The sequence below is a fragment of the Globicephala melas genome, chromosome 3, assembly GCF_963455315.2.
Source record: "Globicephala melas chromosome 3, mGloMel1.2, whole genome shotgun sequence".
Lineage (NCBI taxonomy): Eukaryota > Metazoa > Chordata > Mammalia > Artiodactyla > Delphinidae > Globicephala > Globicephala melas.
This window is the reverse complement of record NC_083316.1, coordinates 169,739,980-169,758,582: the sequence shown is the minus strand read 5'-3', so window position 1 is coordinate 169,758,582 and position 18,603 is coordinate 169,739,980. Positions and strand designations below refer to the sequence as shown.

Sequence of the window (18,603 nt, the reverse complement as noted above, 5' to 3'; positions counted from 1 at the left end):
ATGGGCAGGAGCAGCCTTGGCCTCCAGGGCAGCGTCGCGACCACTAGAAGCGCTCCTGTGGCTCCCGTTCCCAGCAGCAGCCGCCGGGGCCTCGCCTGCCTTTACTCTTTCCTCGGCTTAGTGCCATCTGCAGCCTTCGTGACGCCGTCTGCCTGACCCTCCCAGCCTTTGCGCTGGGAGTCTGGGCGCTGGTGCCCGACAAGACCAGAATGGAGGATTTGTGGCGGCACTCTGGGGAGGCCAAGCTTCGGGAGAAAGTGAGGGGGGCGCGCCCGTCCTGCCTGTGCCCACCGAGGACCCGGGCACAGCTGGGGGTCCCGGGACTCGGCCACGGATCGGCCGCAGGGTTGCAGTCAAGCCTCAAGCTTCCCAGCCTTCGACCCCCAGCCCGTCCCCGCAGCAGAGCTCCCAGCATAAGGCTCTCAGCTCTCCCTGACTTGGAGGAGTTATTCACAGGGCACACAGTCCGGGCCCTGGGCGCAGTGGGTGGCCAGGCTGTGGGCGGTGGAAGTTGTGAGGACCAAGTCTGTAGTGGGCTGTGTCTGTGCGGGTCACCAGCCCTCGGGAATTCCATTTGCATAACAATTCCAGGAGGTTGAAAAGCAGGAGGGGGGAATTTCTTGCGGTGCAGTGGTTAGGACTCCGCGTTTTCACTGTTGAGGGTGTGGGTTCAATCCCTGTTCAGGGAACTAAGATCCCACAAGCTGTGCGCGGTGTGGCCAGAAGTATTAAACAAACAAAAAAAAAAACAAGGAAGGAATGGTGACCTAAGTAGGCTCGATGCTGGGGTGCCCCCTTGGCACCGTGGACTCTGGGGCCTGCTCATCCCCTGGGGGGTGGCCGTCCTGGGCGCTGGGGTGTGGAGCAGCCGCCCTGGCCCCACGCACTGCCTGCCAGACCCTCCAATCTGAGGACCAAGGACGTCCCAGGTGTGGCCCGGTGTCCCCTGGGGGCACGGCCGCAGAGCTGAGAGCCTTTGCGCTGGGAGCTCTGCTGGGGGGACGGGGTGGGATTCGAAGGTCGGGAAGCCTGAGACTTGGCTGCGGCCCCATGGCCGAGTCCCAGCCCCCCCGGCTGTGCCCGGGTCCGCGGTGGGCACAGGCAGGACGGGCGTGCCTCCCTCGCTGTCTCCGAAAGCTCGGCCTCCCCAGAGTGCCGCCACGAATCCTCTGATCTGGTCTTGTCGACCCCAGCGCTTACTTGGGTGCGGAGGCTCAGGGTGAGTCCTGGCGCCACCGTTGCCGTCCACTGCCGGGGGACCCCGGCGCTGAGGGTCTCTTCCTCCTCCACTTGAATGACCCGGGCCCTGGAGGCCACTGCTGGGCCGGGTCTCCGGGCCGCTGTCGCCCTGCAGGGAGGAGGGTCGCCGCTCTGGTGTAGACTAGTGCTGTGAGCATTTGCAGAACCAGAGGCACAGGCCCGTCGGGTCACGTGTCGCTGAATAACGTCTTTCCATTCTGGTGGCACCGAAGTGGTTTTTCTCTTGTGGCTTTATTGAGACAGTATGGTTTATATAGCTTAGCATGCACCTGCTTGAAGTGTGAAATTTTGTGAAGGTTTTAGTGTGTTTACAAAAACGCGCAGCCGCCAGCACGATCTACCTTTACATTTCTGTCACCCCACCAGAGATGCCGTGCCCACTCTACGGTCCCCATTTCCCCTCCCCCAGCCCCCACCCATCTGCTTCTGTCTCTGCTGAGGTGGGGCTCCAGTCCGAGCCGAGGGCGACTAGGTGACGAGAAGGGCCATGATTGGCCGTCAGGAGCTGCTTGACGTGCCTGCGTGGGGTGCCGGGGGCTGAGCGCGGGGACGAGGGGCTCGTGGGGTGGATGGGGTGGCAGTGGTCCGGATGGGCTGTCTGGCCTCTGTCCGTTGAACTCCTCAGCGCCGTGCCCTGGCTGTGTTTGTTGCTGGGATGGTGAAGGGTCCTGACCCCAGGTGGGCCTCAGCTCGGGCTTCTACAGGAGGCCTGACTCTTCCGGCTGCAGAGGCGTCGGCGCCCATGCCCAGCCAGGTGAGCACAGGACAGTGCCCTCCTTGTGGGTCCTGCTTGCATCTCGTCAGGAGAAGTTCTCTCGTCTCGACGCTGACTCGCCTACGTTTCTGGGTTAAAATGTTAATATTTTCTTGTGGAAGCAATGGTTGTAGATGGCAGCTGGGTTGTTCTTGGCAAGGTGGATGGAATAACGGGGAGAGCCCTCCCTGGTCGTGTATCATAACGACTTCTGAAATGTTTCTGGTCTGACACTGGCATGCCCTGGAAATGCTGCTGTCCTTACACCCATCTCTGGCGGCGGCGGTGGTGGTCTCAACCCGTCCAAGCTCCCAAAGGTCTGAGCACTGCTGGTGCTGGTGCTCATGAGAGCAGGGTGCTGGGGCTCTGGGTCTCGAGCCGGGGCAGCTGTGGGTGGTGGCAGGACCGGCATGTTGGGACGATCCAGAGAGCACCTCTGGGAGACGGCAGGGGACGCGGCAGCAGAGATAATGTCGCCCAGGTTGTGGACAGAGCATCCAGACGATGCAGTGTCCCTCAGAGCTAAGGAGAAAGCCATCAAACCACGGAAGACACGCAGGAACCTTAAACGCACATGACCGAGAGGAAGAAGCCAGTCTGTAAAGGCTACACACTGTGATTCCAACTCTGGGACATTCTGGAAAAGGCAGAACTCTGGAAGGGGGGGAAGGATCAATGGTGAGGGGATTGGGGAGAGGAGGGATGAATGGGCGGAGCACAGAGGGGTTTTAGGGCAGTGAAACTACGCCGTGTGACACCGTAACGGTGGATGCGGGTCAGTGTATGTGTGTGCAAACCCACAAACTAGTGAACCTCCGTCAGCTGTGGCTCCTGGGTGATAACGACGTGTCCGTGTAGGTTCATCGGTTGTAACACACGTCGCACTGGTGGGGGATACTGCTAGTGGGGACGCTGTGCACACGTGGGGCGGGGGGTGGGAAACCTCTGCCTCCCAGTCAGTTTTGCTGTGAACCTAAATCTCTTTAAAAAAGAAGTCTAAAAGAGGAGTCCAGGGTCCAGCTGCATGGTTTTGCAGCCTGCCAGCACCTCCGGGTCAACGGCAGCTTCTCTGGGCCTCAGCCCTCGAGGTTTGACTCCACTCCTCTGGGAGGGCCTGGGGATCCTGGGGATTTTTAAGTGTCCCAGGGAACTCTGCTGAGCAGGCAGTATTGAAGTGGCTGTTTTATTATAGCTGCCGGGTTCATATATGAGGGAAGGTTGTATCCTTTGTTCTCTGGTAAATTCTGAATCACACATCCATTTCAGTACTATTTGCTCTGTGGTGAAGTGTGACCCTGCTCAGAACAGGCCAAGGTGTTTGAGAATTTCGTCATGCTTGCATCTCCAACTTCTTTTTTTTGAAAACAGTGTCAGTTATATGTGTTAGCTATTTATACTTTAGATCTTAAAATATTTCTATTTCATGTTTTTGGTACAGACAGGCCTTATTTTTTTGCACTTCCCTTCGTTGTGCTTTGCAGATACTGCGTTTATCACGAATGGAAGGTCTGTGGCGACCCTGCAGGGAGCACGCGTGTCGCCGCCATTTTTCCAACAGCATTTGCTCACTTCCTCTGTGTCACATTTTGGTAATTCTCACAAGTTTTCAAACTATCTCATTATTACGTGATGATGATCTGTAGTCTGTGATCTCTGATGTTAACTCTTGCTGTTGTTTTGGGACTCCACGAACCTCGCCCACGTAAGACGTGACATAATCGATTGTTGAAATGACAACAAAGCATTTAGAATATTACATAACTTAGTTGATAAAGGGTTTGAGAGCATTGACTCGAACTGTGAAGGACGTTCTACTGCGGGTAAAATGCCGTCAAACAGTATCGGACGCCACGGGGAAACCGTTCGTTAGAGGAAGAGGCCACCGATACGGCAGACTTCATTGTCTTATTTTAAGAAATGGCCACGGCCGCCCCGTCCACAGCATGGGGGCAGGACCCGCCACCAGCAAAAAGATTGACTCGCTAGGAATTCCCTGGCGGTCCAGTGGTTAGGACGACTTGGCGCTTTCACTGCTGAGGGCACAGGTTCAATACCTGGTCAGGGAACTCAGATCCTGCCCCCTCCCCCGCCCCCCCCCCAAAAAAAAAGATGGCTCGCTGAAGGCTCAGATGATGGTTAGCCTTTTTTAGCAATAAAGTGATTTTAATTAAGGCGTGTATGTTGTTTTTTTAGACATAATGCTACTGCATACCTGGCAGACTATGGAACAGCGTAAACGTAACTTTTACGTGTGACTTGCTTTACTGTGATATTCACTGTATTGAGGTGGTCTGAAACCCTCCCTACAATATCTCTGAGGTCTGCCTGTATAATTTCCTGGATCTAGATCATGCCTGTATACCTTGGCCATTTTTTTTTCTTTTTTTGTGAAAAGGAGAGTAAATAGTTCTTTGTTAGCAATGCTGTGTGTAAATAAGACTGCAAAGACTAATCATTCTCTCCCACGTTCCTTACTTTAACTTCATGTGTGTAACTGTGTTTTAGATAAATATTTAAATACTCCCAAGGGAATATGAAACATTTTATTTATTTATTTAAACATCTTTGTTGGAGTATAATTGCTTTACAGTGATGTGTTAGTTTCTGCCGTACAGCAAAGTGAATCAGCTATATGTGCACGTATATCCCCATATCACCTCGCCCTTGCGTCTCCCTCCCACCCTCCCTACCCCACCCCCTAGGTGGTCACAAAGCACCGAGCTGATCTCCCTGCCCTATGCGGCTGCTTCCCACTAGCTAGCTATTTTACATTTGGTAGTGTATGTTAAGTCCATGCCACTCTCTTACTTCATCCCAGCTTACCCATCCCCCTCCCCGTGTCCTCAAGTCCATTCTCTACATCTGCGTCTTTATTCCTGTCCTGGCCCTAGGTTCATGAGAACCATTTGTATTTTTAGAGTCCAAATATATGTGTTAGCATATGGTATTTGTTTTTCTCTTTCTGACTTACTTCACGCTGTATGACAGACTCTAGGTCCATCCACCTCACTACAAATAACTCAATTTCGTTTCTCTTTATGGCTGAGTAATATTCCATTGTATATATGTGCCACATCTTCTTTATCCATTCATCTGTTGACGGACACTTAGGTTGCTTCCATGTCCTCACTGTTGTAAATAGAGCTGCAATGAACATTGTGGTACATGACTCTTTTTGAATTATGGTTTTTTCAGGGTATATGCCCAGTAGTGGGATTGCTGGGTCATATGGTAGTTCTGTTTTTAGTTTCTTAAGGAACCTCCACACTGTTCTCTGTAGTGGCTGTATCAATTTACATTCCCACCAACAGTGTAAGAGGGTTCCCTTTCCTCCACACCCTGTCCAGCATTTATTGTTTGTAGATTTTTTGATGATGGCCATTCTGACCGGTGTGAGGTGATACCTCATTGTAGGTTTTTTTTTTTTTTTTTTTGGTATGCGGGCCTCTCACTGTTGTGGCCTCTCCCGTTGCAGAGCACAGGCTCCGGACGCGCAGGCTCAGCGGCCATAGCTCACAGGCCCAGCCGCTCCGCGGCATGTGGGATCTTCCCAGACCGGGGCACGAACCCGTGTCCCCTGCATCGGCAGGCGGACTCTCAACCACTGCGCCACCAGGGAAGCCCTCATTGTAGTTTTGATTTGCCTTTATCTAATGATTAGTGATGTTGAGCATCTTTTCATGTGTTTGTTGGCAATCTGTATATATTCTTTGGAGAAATGTCTATTTAGGTCTTCTGCCCATTTTTTGGATTTTTTTTTTTTATATTGAGTTGCATTAGCTGCATGTATATTTTGGAGATTAATCCTTTATCAGTTGCTTCATTTGCAAATATTTTCTCCCATTCTGAGGGTTGTCTTTTCGTCTTTTTTATGATTTCCTTTGCCGTGCAAAAGCTTTTAAGTTTCATTAGGTCCCATTTGTTTATTTTTGTTTTTATTTCCATTTTTCTAGGAGGTGGGTCTAAAAGGATCTTAATGTGATTTATGTCATAGAGTGTTCTGCCTATGTTTTCCTCTAAGAGTTTTATAGTGTCTGGCCTTACATTTAGGTCTTTAATCCATTTTGAGTTTATTTTTCTGTATGGTGTTAGGAAGTGTTCTAATTTCATTTTTTTACATGTAGCTGTCCAGTTTTCCCAGCACCACTTATTGAAGAGGCTGTCTTTTCTCCATTATATACTTTTGCCTCCTTTATCAAAGATAAGGTGACTATATGTGCGTGGGTTTATCTCTGGGCTTTCTATCCTCTTCCATTGATCTATATTTCTGTTTTTGTGCCATTACCATACTGTCTTGATTACTGTAGCTTGGTAGTATAGTCTGAAGTCAGGAAGCCTTATTCCTCCAGCTCCATTTTTCTTTCTCAAGATTGTTTTGGCTATTTGTGGTCTTCTGTGTTTCCATACAAATTGTGCAGTTTTTTTGTTCTAGTTCTGTGAAAAAATGCCATTGGTAGTTGATAGGGATTGGACTGAATCTGTAGATTGCTTTGGGTAGTATAGTCATTTTCGTAGTGTTGATTCTTCCAATCCAAGAACATGGTATATCTCTCCATCTGTTTGTATCATCTTTAATTTCTTTCATCAGTGTCTCATAGTTTTCTGCGTACAGGTCTTTTGTCTCCTTAGGTAGGTTTATTCCTAGGTATTTTATTCTTTTTGTTGCAATGGTAAATGGGAGTGTTTCCTTAATTTCTTTTTCAGATTTTTCATCATTAGTATATAGGAATGCAAGAGATTTCTGTGCATTAATTTTGTATCCTGCTACTCTACCAAATTCATTGATTAGCTCTAGTAGTTTTCTGGTAGCATCTTTAGGATTCGCTATGTATAGTATCATGTCATCTGTAAACAGTGACAGTTTTACTTCTTCTTTTCCAATTTGGATTCCTTTTATTTCTTTTTCTTCTCTGCTGTGGCTAAAACTTCCAAAACTATGTTGAATAATAGTGTGAGAGTGGGCAACCTTGTCTTGTTCCTGATCTTAGTGGAAATGGTTTCAGTTTTTCACCATTGAGAATGATGTTGGCTGTGGGTTTGTCATATATGGCCTTTATTATGTTGAGGTAGTTTCCCTCTGCCTACTTTCTGGAGAGTTTTTATCATAAATGGGTGTTGAATTTTGTCAAAAGCTTTTTCTGCATCTATTGAGATTATCATATGGTTTTTAGCCTTCAGTTTGTTCGTATGGTGTCTCACAGTGATTGATTTGGGTATATTGAAGAATCCTTGCATTCCTGGCATAAACCCCACTTGATCATGGTGTATGATTCTTTTAATGTGCTGTTGGATTCTGTTTGGTAGTGTTCTGTTGAGGATCTTTGCATCTGTGTTCATCAGAGATACTGGCCTGTAGTTTTTTTGTGTGACATCTTTGTCTGGTTTTGGTATCAGGGTGATGGTGGCCTCGTAGAATGAGTTTGGAAGTGTTCCTCCCTCTGCTATATTTTGGAAGAGTTTGAGAAGAATAGGTATTAGCTCTTCTCTAAATGTTTCATAGAATTCGCCTGTGGAGCCATCTGGTCCCGGGCTTTTGTTTGTTGGAAGATTTTTAATCACAGTTTCAATTTCACTGCTTGTGATTGGTCTGTTTGTATTTTCTGTTTCTTCCTGGTTCAGTCTCGGAAGGTTGTGCTTTTCTAAGAATTTGTCCATTTCTTCCAGGTTGTCCATTTTATCGGCATAGAGTTGCTTGTAGTAATCTCTCATGATCCTTTGTATTTCTGCAGTGTCAGTTGTTACTTCTCCTTTTTCATTTCTAATTCTGTTGATTTGAGTCTTCTCCCTTTTTTTTTTTGATTAGTGTGGCTAATGGTTTATCAATTTTGTTTATCTTCTCAGAGCCAGCTTTTAGTTTTATTGACCTTTGCTATTGTTTCGTTCATTTCTTTTTCATTGATTTCTGATCTGATCTTTATTATTTCTTTCCTTCTGCTAACTTTGGGTTTTGTTTGTTCTTCTTTCTCTAATTGCTTTAGGTGTAAGTTTAGGTTGTTTATTTGAGATTTCCCTTATTTCTTGAGGTAGGATTGTATTGGTATAAACTTCCCTCTTAGAACTGCTTTGGCTGCATCCCATAGGTTTTGGGTCATCATGTTTTCATTGTCATTTGTTTTGAGGTATTTGTTGATTTCCTCTTTGATTTCTTCAGTGATCTCTTGGTTATTTAGCAGTGTATTGTTTAGCCTCCATGTGTTTGTGTTTTTTACAGTTTTTTTCCTGTAATTGATATGTAGTCTCATAACGTTGCAGTTGGAAAAGATACTTGATACGATTTCAATTTTTTTAAATTTACCAAGGCTTGATTTGTGACCCAAGATATGGTCTATCCTGGAGAATGTTCCATGAGCACTTGAGAAGAAAGTGTATTCTGTTGTTATTGGATGGAATGTCCTATAAATATCAATTAAGTCCATCTTGTTTAATGTGTCATCTAAAGCTTGTGTTTCCTTACTTATTTTCATTTTGGATTATCTGTCCATTGGTGAAAGTGAGGTGTTAAAATCCCCTACTATGATTGTGTTACCGTCGATTTCCCCTTTTATGGCTGTTAGCATTTGCCTTATGTATTGAGGTGCTCCTATGTTGGGTGCATAAATATTTACAGTTGTATTTTCTTGGATTAATCCCTTGATCATTATGTAGTGTCCTTCCTTGTCTCTTGTAATAGTCTTTATTTTAAAGTCTATTTTGTCTGATATGAGAATTGCTACTCCAGCTTTCTTTTGATTTCTGTTTGCGTGGAATATCTTTTTCCATCCCCTCACTTTCAGTCTGTATGTGTCCCTAGGTCTGAAGTGGGTCTCTTGTAGACAGCATATATATGGGTCTTGTTTTTGTATCCATTCAGCCAGTCTGTGTCTTTTGGTTGGAGCATTTAATCCATTTATATTTAAGGTATATTTTTTTAATTAATTAATTTATTTATTTACTTTTGGCTGCATTGGGTCTTTGAGTGCAGGCTTTCTCTAGTTGCGGCGAGCAGAGGCTACTCTTCGTTGCGGTGCACGGGCTTCTCATTGCAGTGGCTTCTCTTGTGGAGCACAGGCTCTAGGTGTGCGGGCTTCAATAGTTGTGACACGTGGGCTCAGTAGTTGTGGCTCGCGGTTTCTAGAGCACAGGCTCAGTAGTTGTAGCACACGGGCTTAGTTGCTCCGCGGCATGTGGGATCTTCCCGGACCAGGGCTCGAACCCCTGTCCCCTGCATTGGCAAGCAGATTCTTAACCACTGCGCCACCAGGGAAGCCCTAAGGTAATTATTGATATGTATGTTCCTATTACCATTTTCTGAATTGTTTCGGGTTTGTTATTGTATGTCTTTTCCTTTTCTTGTGTTTCCTGCCTAGAGAAGTTCCTTTAGCATTTGTTGTGAAGCTGGTTTGGTGGTGCTGAATTCTCTTAACTTTTGCTTATCTGTAAAGGTTTTAATTTCTCTGTCAAATCTGAATGAGATCCTTGATGGGTAGAATAACCTAGGTTGTAGGTTTTTCCCTTTCATCACTTTAAATATGTCCTGCCATTCCCTTCTGGCTTGCAGAGCTTCTGCTGAAAAATCAGTTGTTAACCTTATGGGCATTCCCTTGTATGTTGTTTGTTGCTTTTCCCTTGCTGCTTTCAATATTTTTTCTTTGTATTTAATCTTTGATACTTTGATTAATATGTGTCTCTCAGCATGTTTCTCTTTGGGTTTATCCTGTATGGTACTACTCTCTGTGCTTCCTGGACTTGATTGACTATTTCCTTTCCCATGTTATGGAAGTTTTTGACTATAATCTCTTCAAATATTTTCTCAGACCCTTTCTTTTTCTCTTTTCTTCTGGAACCCCTGTAATTCGAATGTTGGTGCGTTAACGTTGTCCCAGAGGTCTCTGAGACTGTCCTCAATTCTTTTCATTCTTTTTTCTTTATTCTGCTCCCTGGCAGTTATTTCCACCATTTTATCTTCTGGCTCACTTATCTGTTTTTCTGCCTCAGTTATTCTGTTATTGATTCATTCTAGAGTAGTTTTAATTTCAGTAGTTGTGTTGTTCATCACTGTTTGTTTGCTCTTTAGTTCTTATAGATCCTTGTTAAATGTTTCTCGTATTTTCTCCATTCTGTTTCTGAGATTTTGGATCATCTTTACTATCATTACTCTAAATTCTTTTTCAGGTAGGTTACCTGTTTTGTTTTTATTTATTTGGCCTTGTAGTTTTTACCTTGCTTCTTCGTCTGAAACAAATTTTTTTGTCTTTTTTTTTTTTTTTGATGGTTGGTGCTGTATTCCTGTCTTACTGATTGTTTGTCCTGAGACGTCCAGCACTGGAGTTTGCAGGCAGTTGGATAGAGCTGGGTCTTGGTGCTGAGATGAGGACCTCCGGGAGGCCTCACTCTGATTGATATTGAATATCTGATTGATATTCCTCAGAGGTCTGAGGTTTTCTGTTAGTCCAGCGGTTTGGACTTGGAGCTCCCACCATAGGAGCTCCGGCCCAACCTCCCACCTGGGAACCAAGATTCCCCAAGCATTGTGGCGCAATAAGAAAAATTAAAAAAAAGAAGAAGAAAGAAAAAAAGGAGCAGTACAATATCAAAGAATAAAAAACAAAATAAAATTCGAGAGATTAAAAAATATATTAGGAAAAATAAAACTATAATGGAAACAACCGGTCGCTGGGGGTTCCTCTCGTCCCCTTAGGTGTCTGTGGTCCCCCACCGGTGCCTGGTAGGTGCTCTTAGTTGTGAGGAGGTGCGAATTCCACGTCCTTCTAGTATGCCATCTTGACTCCACCCTCCTGAAACATTATTTTAATATTTTACAACCCATTGCTCCCTTTTCCTGCCTGTAGGAACCATGAGCCTGTGCACTTGTCCTATAGCTAAAAACTAGTGTTGAGGCTGGGTCTTCCTGCAGGTTAACCACTTCCTGTGGGCTCATTTGTGGCCCCCGTGGGTGCTCTGAGGTGCAGGGATGTTACTGTGCCTTCATTCCTGAGGGGTGTTCTTGGATGGAGAGCCCTGGGCCTGGAGTCCTCCCACCTCCCTCAGCCCCCTGCTCCCCTGTAGCAGCACACCCTTCTCCTCTGGCTCCTCTGAAGAATTTCTCCTTATATTCAGTTTTCAGCAGTTTGCCTGTGATATGTGTGGGTGTGATTTTCTTTTGTATTTCCTGTTTTGGGGGGGCGGTGCTGGGCTTCTTGAAATTGTAAGTTTATGTCTTTCACCGAATCTGGGGGAGTTTGAGCTGTTAGGTTTCCGCGTATTTTCTCTGTCCTTCCTCTCCTGGGACCCCAGTGGCACACACGCTACACCTTTGGTGTGCCACAGCCTTGCCTGGCTTTCCTCCCTTCAGAATGAGCGGGCCCTGTTGTTCCCTGTTCTTCTCAGCTCCAGCTCCCCGTCCAGTCCACGCAGTGCCTGTTCTACCTCAGAAATTGTTTTTCATTTCTAGGGTTTCCATCTGGTTGTTTTGTGTCACTTTCCTTTCTCTGCTGAGATTTCCTCTCTTTCTATTCATTAGGAGCATATTTTCTTTTTGGTCATGAGAGCATGGTTACAGTTGCTGTGTTGAAATCTCAGCAAATGAATGCGTTCATCATCACCAGGATCACCTCAGGGCCCGTCTTCATTGGCCGTCTCTTTTTTTCCTTGGGTATAGGTTAGGTTATGTTTTCCTGTTTCTTTTTTTATTATTATTTTAATTAACTAATTAATTTTTGGCTGTGTTGGGTCTTTGTTGCTGCATGCGGGCTTTTCTCTGGTTGTGGCGAGCAGGGGCTACTCTTCATTGTGGTGCATGACCTTTTCATTGTGGTGGTTTCTCTTGTTGCGGAGCACGGGCTCTAGGCGTGTGGGCTTTAGTAGTTGTGGCTCGTGGGCTCTAGAGCGCAGGCTTAGTAGTTGTGGCACACGGGCTTAGTTGCTCTGCGGCACGTGGGATCTTCCTGGACCAGGTCTCGAACCCGTGTCCCTTGCATTGGCAGGCGGATTCTTAACCACTGCACCACCAGGGAAGTCCTTCCTGTTTCTACTTTGAATAATTTGGGCTTGTGAACCGGACATTGTGGCTGGTATGTTGTAGTCACTGGATTCTGTTGTATTCTCAGTAGAGTGTTGGTTTTGCAGAGAGGGGATGTGTTTTAGGGGCAGTGAGCTTGTCTGGGCTGGAAGTTCGGCTCAGCCTCTCCTACAGTGGGCAGGAGGCCGCTGGAGTGCTGCGGTGGGTGCAGAGTTCACGTGAGGATGTGCCACCCCCTGCCCCCATTCCCCCCTCACTTCCCAGCAGCTGCGTTTGCCCAGGCTGCTCCCTGCTCTGCGTGGCTCTCAGGATCAAAGCCGGGGCAGGACCAGTGGTCTCGCCTGTCCTGTGCTGCCTGGACATTTGTCTCCAAACAGTGCTGGTGGGAGGCGTGGCCTGACGGTGGCTGCGCACACATTACCAGGAGTGGACTGTGCCTGGCTTCCTGAAAGCTGAGAGGTCATTGGGCCACCTAGAAAATAGATTTGTGCAGAGAGTGCACCGTGTTGGCCGTTCACCAGCGGACGGACATCTGGGCGTTGAGGGGCCAGCGTGTGTGTGTGCGTGCACGTGCACCAGTTTGCACCTGGGACCTGCAGACCATCTCCCACAGCGGTGTGTGCTGGGCCTGTTCTCCCACGCTTGGGATCATCTCTCTGTTCTTTCCCTTTTGAATCATTAACAGCACATCCAGGGTGCACGAAGGGGTTATCGTGCACTGGGATGGGAACTGAGGCGCCTGGGGGATTAGTAACTGGAAGCCCGTTGGAAGGATCTGGTGACCCATGTTCCATTGTCCGACTCTTGGTCATGGAATATTCATCAGACGCTCGCTGAGAGCGCTCTCAGGGTGGCGCCTTCCCCGGGAGCCTGTGCTGGGCCTACGAGTGGTCTGGGGTGACATGGGAGGAGGGTGCAGCCACTTGGGCGAGGTCACTGAGCTCGCTAGCCTGGCAGGTTTAGGCGATGCCACTATTGGTGGGTGACGGGAGCGCGGGGCACCACACTCCTCCCAGCCCTGAGTGACGACCCGTCTCTGGGCAGGGCTGGGCTCTCCTGGGACTGCCAATGGGACTTCTGTGCGGCTCTGGGGGGTGGAGCCTTGTGCCCCATGGGGCACATTCCTCGCTCTGGACCGCGTGTGTCGGTACTGACCTTTTGGTCCGTGTTTTAGTACAGGTGCTGGGGTAGTGAGGAAACTGAAGAGAATCGAAAAGGTGTCCACACAGGCGCCTGTATAAACACATCCACGGCAGTGTGCATCACGGGAGCCGGAAAGTGGGAAGGATCCAAGCCCTTGTGCTGCTGGGTGGGTGGACACGCATGATGGCAGCGCAGCCAAGCACTGACACGCTGCAGCGTCCGTCATAAGGCCAGTGGGGCGTGCACACAGACCCCGTCAGACAGGCCCTGAGAAGCCTGCGGGAGAGGCTGCCTAGAGAAGGGCCTCAGCGAAGGGGGATCCCAAGGGGAGCCTGCGGTGCCCCTGCCAGTGTGGCTGGTCCTGGGAGGAGCCGGGGGTCCCAGGGGCTGGAGGTGTTCACCCTCCCACCCCCGGCGGCTCTCACCTGCGCCCATGCCATCTGGCCCATCTAGGCTTTAGGCGCCTCGGCGCTCTTCTTGGGTGGCCAGCCCCAGAGCAAGCGAGAGGCCTGCGAGGGGCCCTCCCAGGGGACCCATGGGTGCTCCTGCCCACGGGGGGCAGCGCTGCACATGGGCAGTGAGCCCCAGCCCTGCAGGAGCTGGAAGGCACCAGCGCGCTCACCTGGACGGGGGCACGGAGGGGGGTCAAACGAGTGGAGTTATGTGAAGCGCTGTGGCGGGTGCCTAGGGGGAGGCCCCGGCGTGGCCTGTCACCTGCTGGGCCCCGGCTCTGTGATGTGTGCGGTGTGGGGAAGGAGAATGGCTGCCCGGGCCAGTAATGAACCCGGGCCGCGTGGAGGTGGACGGGAGGGGCCCAACGGGCACGGTTCCTGGGGCGGCCAGGCCCTTCCTGCTGTGGGTGCCAGTGGGGCCCCCCAGCGTGGGTGGCCGTGCTGGGTGGGGCTCCTGGGCTCCCCGGTCACGGCAGCGTGGGACCGAGGTGGACCTGCCGCCCCTGGCCATGCGGGCTGAGGGATGGGCCTTTGGCGCTGGGACGTGGGATCTCTTCTGGGCTTGCAGTTTCTCTCGTTCACAGCTGGTTAAAGGGCTAAACTGGAGGACTAAGAACTTTTCCGTGTCTTAATGCTCTGTGTTGGAATGGTTACTCTTTTTTTTCTAAGTTTCAAAACTTTTCATCATAGAAAGTGTCAGATATACACACGAGTAGGGGAAGCAGAATTCCCGCAGCTCAGTGTGCCTGCTTCAGGCTAGATCAGCCCAGGCCACTCCTGTTCTCTCACGGCCCCCTGCCCCTTGGGAGGAGAGCTTTGGGGGATCCCAGGCAGCTTATTGCACTGACAGGGCTTTTCAGGATAACAACCTTGTTATCATTCACATACCATTCAGCTCACCCCTTTAATATGTGTAATTCAGTGGTTTTTAGTATAGCCACAGAGTTCTGTTGAATTCCAGAGCATTCCATCACCCTCCCTCTCCCCCTCCCCCAGCCCCTGACAACCAGGACTCCCCTCTGCCTCTCTGGAGTTGCCTGCTGTGGACGTTTCATCTAAATGGAATTGCACACTGTGTGACCTCTTGTGTCTGGCTTCTTTAGGTTTTAGCCAGACACTTGCAACTTTTCAATTTTTTTTTCCTTTTAGGCAAAATATATCTCTCAGTGCATTGATGAAATCAAGCAAGAGCTGAAGCAAGACAACATTGCAGTGAAAGCAAATGCGGTCTGCAAGCTGACCTACGTGAGTGCCGGGCCGCTCGCTCTGTCAGGCCGGGTCTGGCTCCAGCATCCCCCTGCTGTCTGTCCATCCGTCCCACCATCACTGATGGACACCATCCGCTCCAGGCGTCAGCCTGGGGGCACACGCTGGGCTGACTTGGGGTGGAGGGCGAGGCATGCGTGAGGATCACATGGCACAGGGCAAGCTGGGGCCCCATCCAGTGGGCCTTTCCCACCTGGAGGGGCGGGAGCGTCCCTGCTTTCACGACTGCCCTGCGGGCTGGGCCCCGAAACCTGGTGGGTGGAGCCCTGCAGTCCCTGGTCGGGGTGTGAGCCTGGGCCAGGCACCCCATGCTGGCCTCCCCTGGTCAGAGAAGGGAGATGAACGGCCTGCCCGTTTACCGGTCCTTGTGGGGAATTTTAACCCATGTAACGCTGGTATTTCAACTGCAGGTGTTTATTTATCAGGGGCATTATTTTAGTGTGTTATTAACCTGTCACTTTGGTTTTAAATGTGAAGACTCACCTGTCAGAAAAAGAAATGAATCTCCCCAGAGTGTATGGGGGTGCGGAGCTGGGGCAGGTGCGTGAGAATCGACCTCTTTTCTCCGCAGCTGCAGATGCTAGGATATGACATCAGCTGGGCCGCCTTCAACATCATAGAAGTGATGAGCGCCTCCAAGTTCACATTCAAGGTGAAGGGAACCAGCTCGCTCTGGGGCCTGAGCCCTGTGGGTGGGGTCCTGGGGGAGGAGGGCGTCCATCCTGTGACGCAGGCCATGCTGGGAGGGCACACAGTGACAGACACCAGCGACCCATTCCCATCACCACTTCTGTCCAGTTAGGTCTTAGCACTATTGCATCACGTTTTTCTTTCCATTTTAAGTAGTGTCAGTGAAATTTGGGTTTGTAGGGTTGGTTATATGTTTCATAATACAGATTAAATTTGTGACTCTTCAAAAAAATAAGCAGACACTGATCGTCTCCCCGAGAGGCCACCACTTGTCATTTGTCGCGGTGTCTCTTAGGACCCTCTGAGCGTTTTTTCTTGGCGTCTCAGCGATCCTACTCATGTGCAGTTTGGGACATTGTTTTCTTCTTACTTGATATCGTAACAAATAAGCATGTCTTCTGCTTTAGTAAATGTTCTGAAAAGCGGTTTTCAGTGCCCACAGCCCATTTGGGGGTGTTCCGTGGCTTTCCTGGCTTGGCTCAGTTTTCCTTGGGAACACACACCCTGCGGCGGCTGAGGCTGTGTCCTGCCGACGGGTCACTGCCGAGGGCGGGTTCCCGTCCTTCTGAAGGACACAGTTGTCCTGCCTGCCGGTTACTCTTGGTGAAGAAACGAAATGCCGTATTTGCCAAAATTGGGCCAGTGCTCTGCACGTGTGTTTAAGTATCACATGCAAGTGCGGGTGTGACTTTAGGTTACACTCAGCCCGAGTTTAGGCGCTTGTGATGACTTACTCCGTCAGGCCGTAACAGCAGCTCCCGCTGCCAAGAAGGCGGTGAGGATGCACACGTTAGCGACAGGACGTGCTTGGCAACCCCTGAAATACACTGTGCTCCAGAGACCATACGCCTGGGACAGGGCGAGGGGTGCCCTCCTCCTGGTTTGTGACGGGCCGGCCAGGGCTGCTTGGCGTGAAGCTCAGGAGGGCTGGGTGCTTCCCCGAGGACGCCCAGTCCCCTTGTCACCCCTGACGTCTCCATTTGTTCCACTCACAGCGAATCGGCTACCTCGCTGCTTCCCAGTGCTTTCACGAAGGGACCGACGTCATCATGCTGACCACCAACCAGATCCGCAAGGTAGGCCCCTCCTGCGGGAGCAGGTTAGCGGGCAGATGGACAGCCTTCTGCGATCCTCGGAAATGGGAAAAGGGACGGCGGGGCACGCGGGGCTTTCCTCTCTGGTTTTCCCCCCTTGGCGATGGGGGCTGCCCCCTCGGTCACTCCTTTTTTCAGCCCCTTTCCCCTCTTTTGGGGGCGCCTGCTGAGGGATTGCCCCTCCCAGCGTGGGGGCGTTTGTGCCCACTGGGTCTTGTGAGTCGGACCAGGTGCGTCTCTCGGCCCTGTGTGGTATTCTATGTTCTTCAGTGAGAGCACTGAGTAGTCAGCTCCTCCTTGGCCTCAGGACTTTGAGTATCTCTTGTCTCCCGCTTCGCTGCAAGTGGTCAGAGGGGGTGTCAGAGGCACCCTTTCCCACCCCAGACCCTGCATCGGACCCTGTGGCCCGGGGCTCTCAGACAGCTGGCGCCAGGGTCGGGGCAGAGCTGTTGTGGTCGCCCCGCAGGTGGCTGGTGTCGGGGCTCCAAGCGGGCGCTGCAGGGCAGGCTGCAGGGCTACTCTTCGTTGCAGTGCGTGGGCTTTTCATGGTAGTGGCCTCTCTTGTTGCGGAGCACGGGCTCTAGGTGTGCGGGCTTTAGTAGTTGTGGCACATGGGCTTAGTAGTTGTGGCTCGCGGGCTCTAGAATGCAGGCTCAGTTGTGGCGCCTGGGCTTAGTTGCTCTGTGGCATGTGGGATCTTACCAGACCAGGGCTCGAACCCGTGTCCCCTGCATTGGCAGGCGGATTCTTAACTACTGCACCACCTGGGAAGTCCCTGGAAGATTAACTCTTAAAACGTCTCTCAGTGTATCTTTTACCACATGTGTGAAGTTTGGGGAGGTTCTCTATGTAAACAGAGTCCTCTCTTTGTGCCGAGATGGGGCTTCCGCATCGGTTTTAGCGGGAGCACAGGCGAGTGACGTCAGAGGCTAGGGCAGATGTGCGCTTCCTGTGGCTGCTTTTCCTGCTCCCCTGAGGGGTGGAGCTCTGGTGGAAGCTTCTCTCCGCTTTGGGGAGGGGCCCAGAGGAGTCACCCCTGGCTGTAGTAGGGGAGACACCCCGATGGAAGCAGAGGTTCTGGGGTTCCACCCTGGGCGGCCCCCACTCTGTGCCTTTGGGCGGTCAGAGCCCGTCTGGCTGCACCATTTCCTCGGCCCTTGGGTTCTCCCATAGGGAAGCCATGGGTGGCACTGGCTCTGCCCCATTGCACCCCTGGAGCGACGGGCGGACCCAAGACAGCCCTCCCCTTGGAGCCGTCCCGGCTCTTGCTCGGTGACAGAGCGTGGAGCTGGCTGCTGCTTGTGAGTCCTCGTCCAAGCCCGTCTCCAGACCCAGAGCAGGACTGGCGGGCGCAGCTGGGACCCAGTGAGGCACGGTGGGCGCCTGCCTCTAACCCTCTCCCTCCCTTTCCAGGACCTGAGCAGCCCCAGCCAGTACGACACTGGCGTTGCGCTGACTGGCCTGTCCTGTTTTGTTACCCCAGATCTTGCCAGAGACTTGGCCAACGACATCATGACACTGGTGAGTCTGGGAGCGTGACCGCCCCCCTTGGCTTTTGCTCCCTGACGTGCCTGGAAAACCGAGGTTGTAATGTCACGTTGAGGGCACTTGGGTGGGTGGAAACGGCCTGGGTCCCCAGGATGAGCTGGGACACCGAGTCACTGTCTCCCCTTCCATCACTTGGTGGGGCCCAGCATTCACACCTCACCTCCTCTGAAATGGTCCTGCTGGGGAGGGGCGGGGTCTGGCTGGGGACGATGGCCTGTTGTGAGCGCATGACCCATCAGCTGTGTTCTGAGGCATGGGTGGTGATGGCAGTGGTCTTGGCAGGCAGCGTGGTCAGGTGGTTCTCTGGCGAGGGAACTTCTTATTTTCATCTGAGCAAATCTGTTGTCTGGGGCCCAGTCCATCCAAAAGGCAGAAACCCCAGCCAGCCCTGATCTCCAA

The 18,603-nt window shown here is 50.7% G+C and overlaps 1 protein-coding gene across 3 annotated transcripts in view; it reads left to right on the top strand.

Moving 5' to 3' along the window:
* Positions 1-18,603, top strand: part of AP3D1 (adaptor related protein complex 3 subunit delta 1) — a 44,752-nt gene that overhangs the window by 6,585 nt on the left and 19,564 nt on the right. For all 3 annotated transcript variants that reach the window (XM_030845682.3, XM_060297412.2, XM_030845681.3), the window contains exons 2-5: positions 14,756-14,851; positions 15,444-15,524; positions 16,558-16,638; positions 18,070-18,177. In XM_030845682.3, coding sequence (XP_030701542.1) covers positions 14,756-14,851; positions 15,444-15,524; positions 16,558-16,638; positions 18,070-18,177 — 366 coding nt within the window. The remainder of the gene's footprint in view (positions 1-14,755; positions 14,852-15,443; positions 15,525-16,557; positions 16,639-18,069; positions 18,178-18,603) is intronic.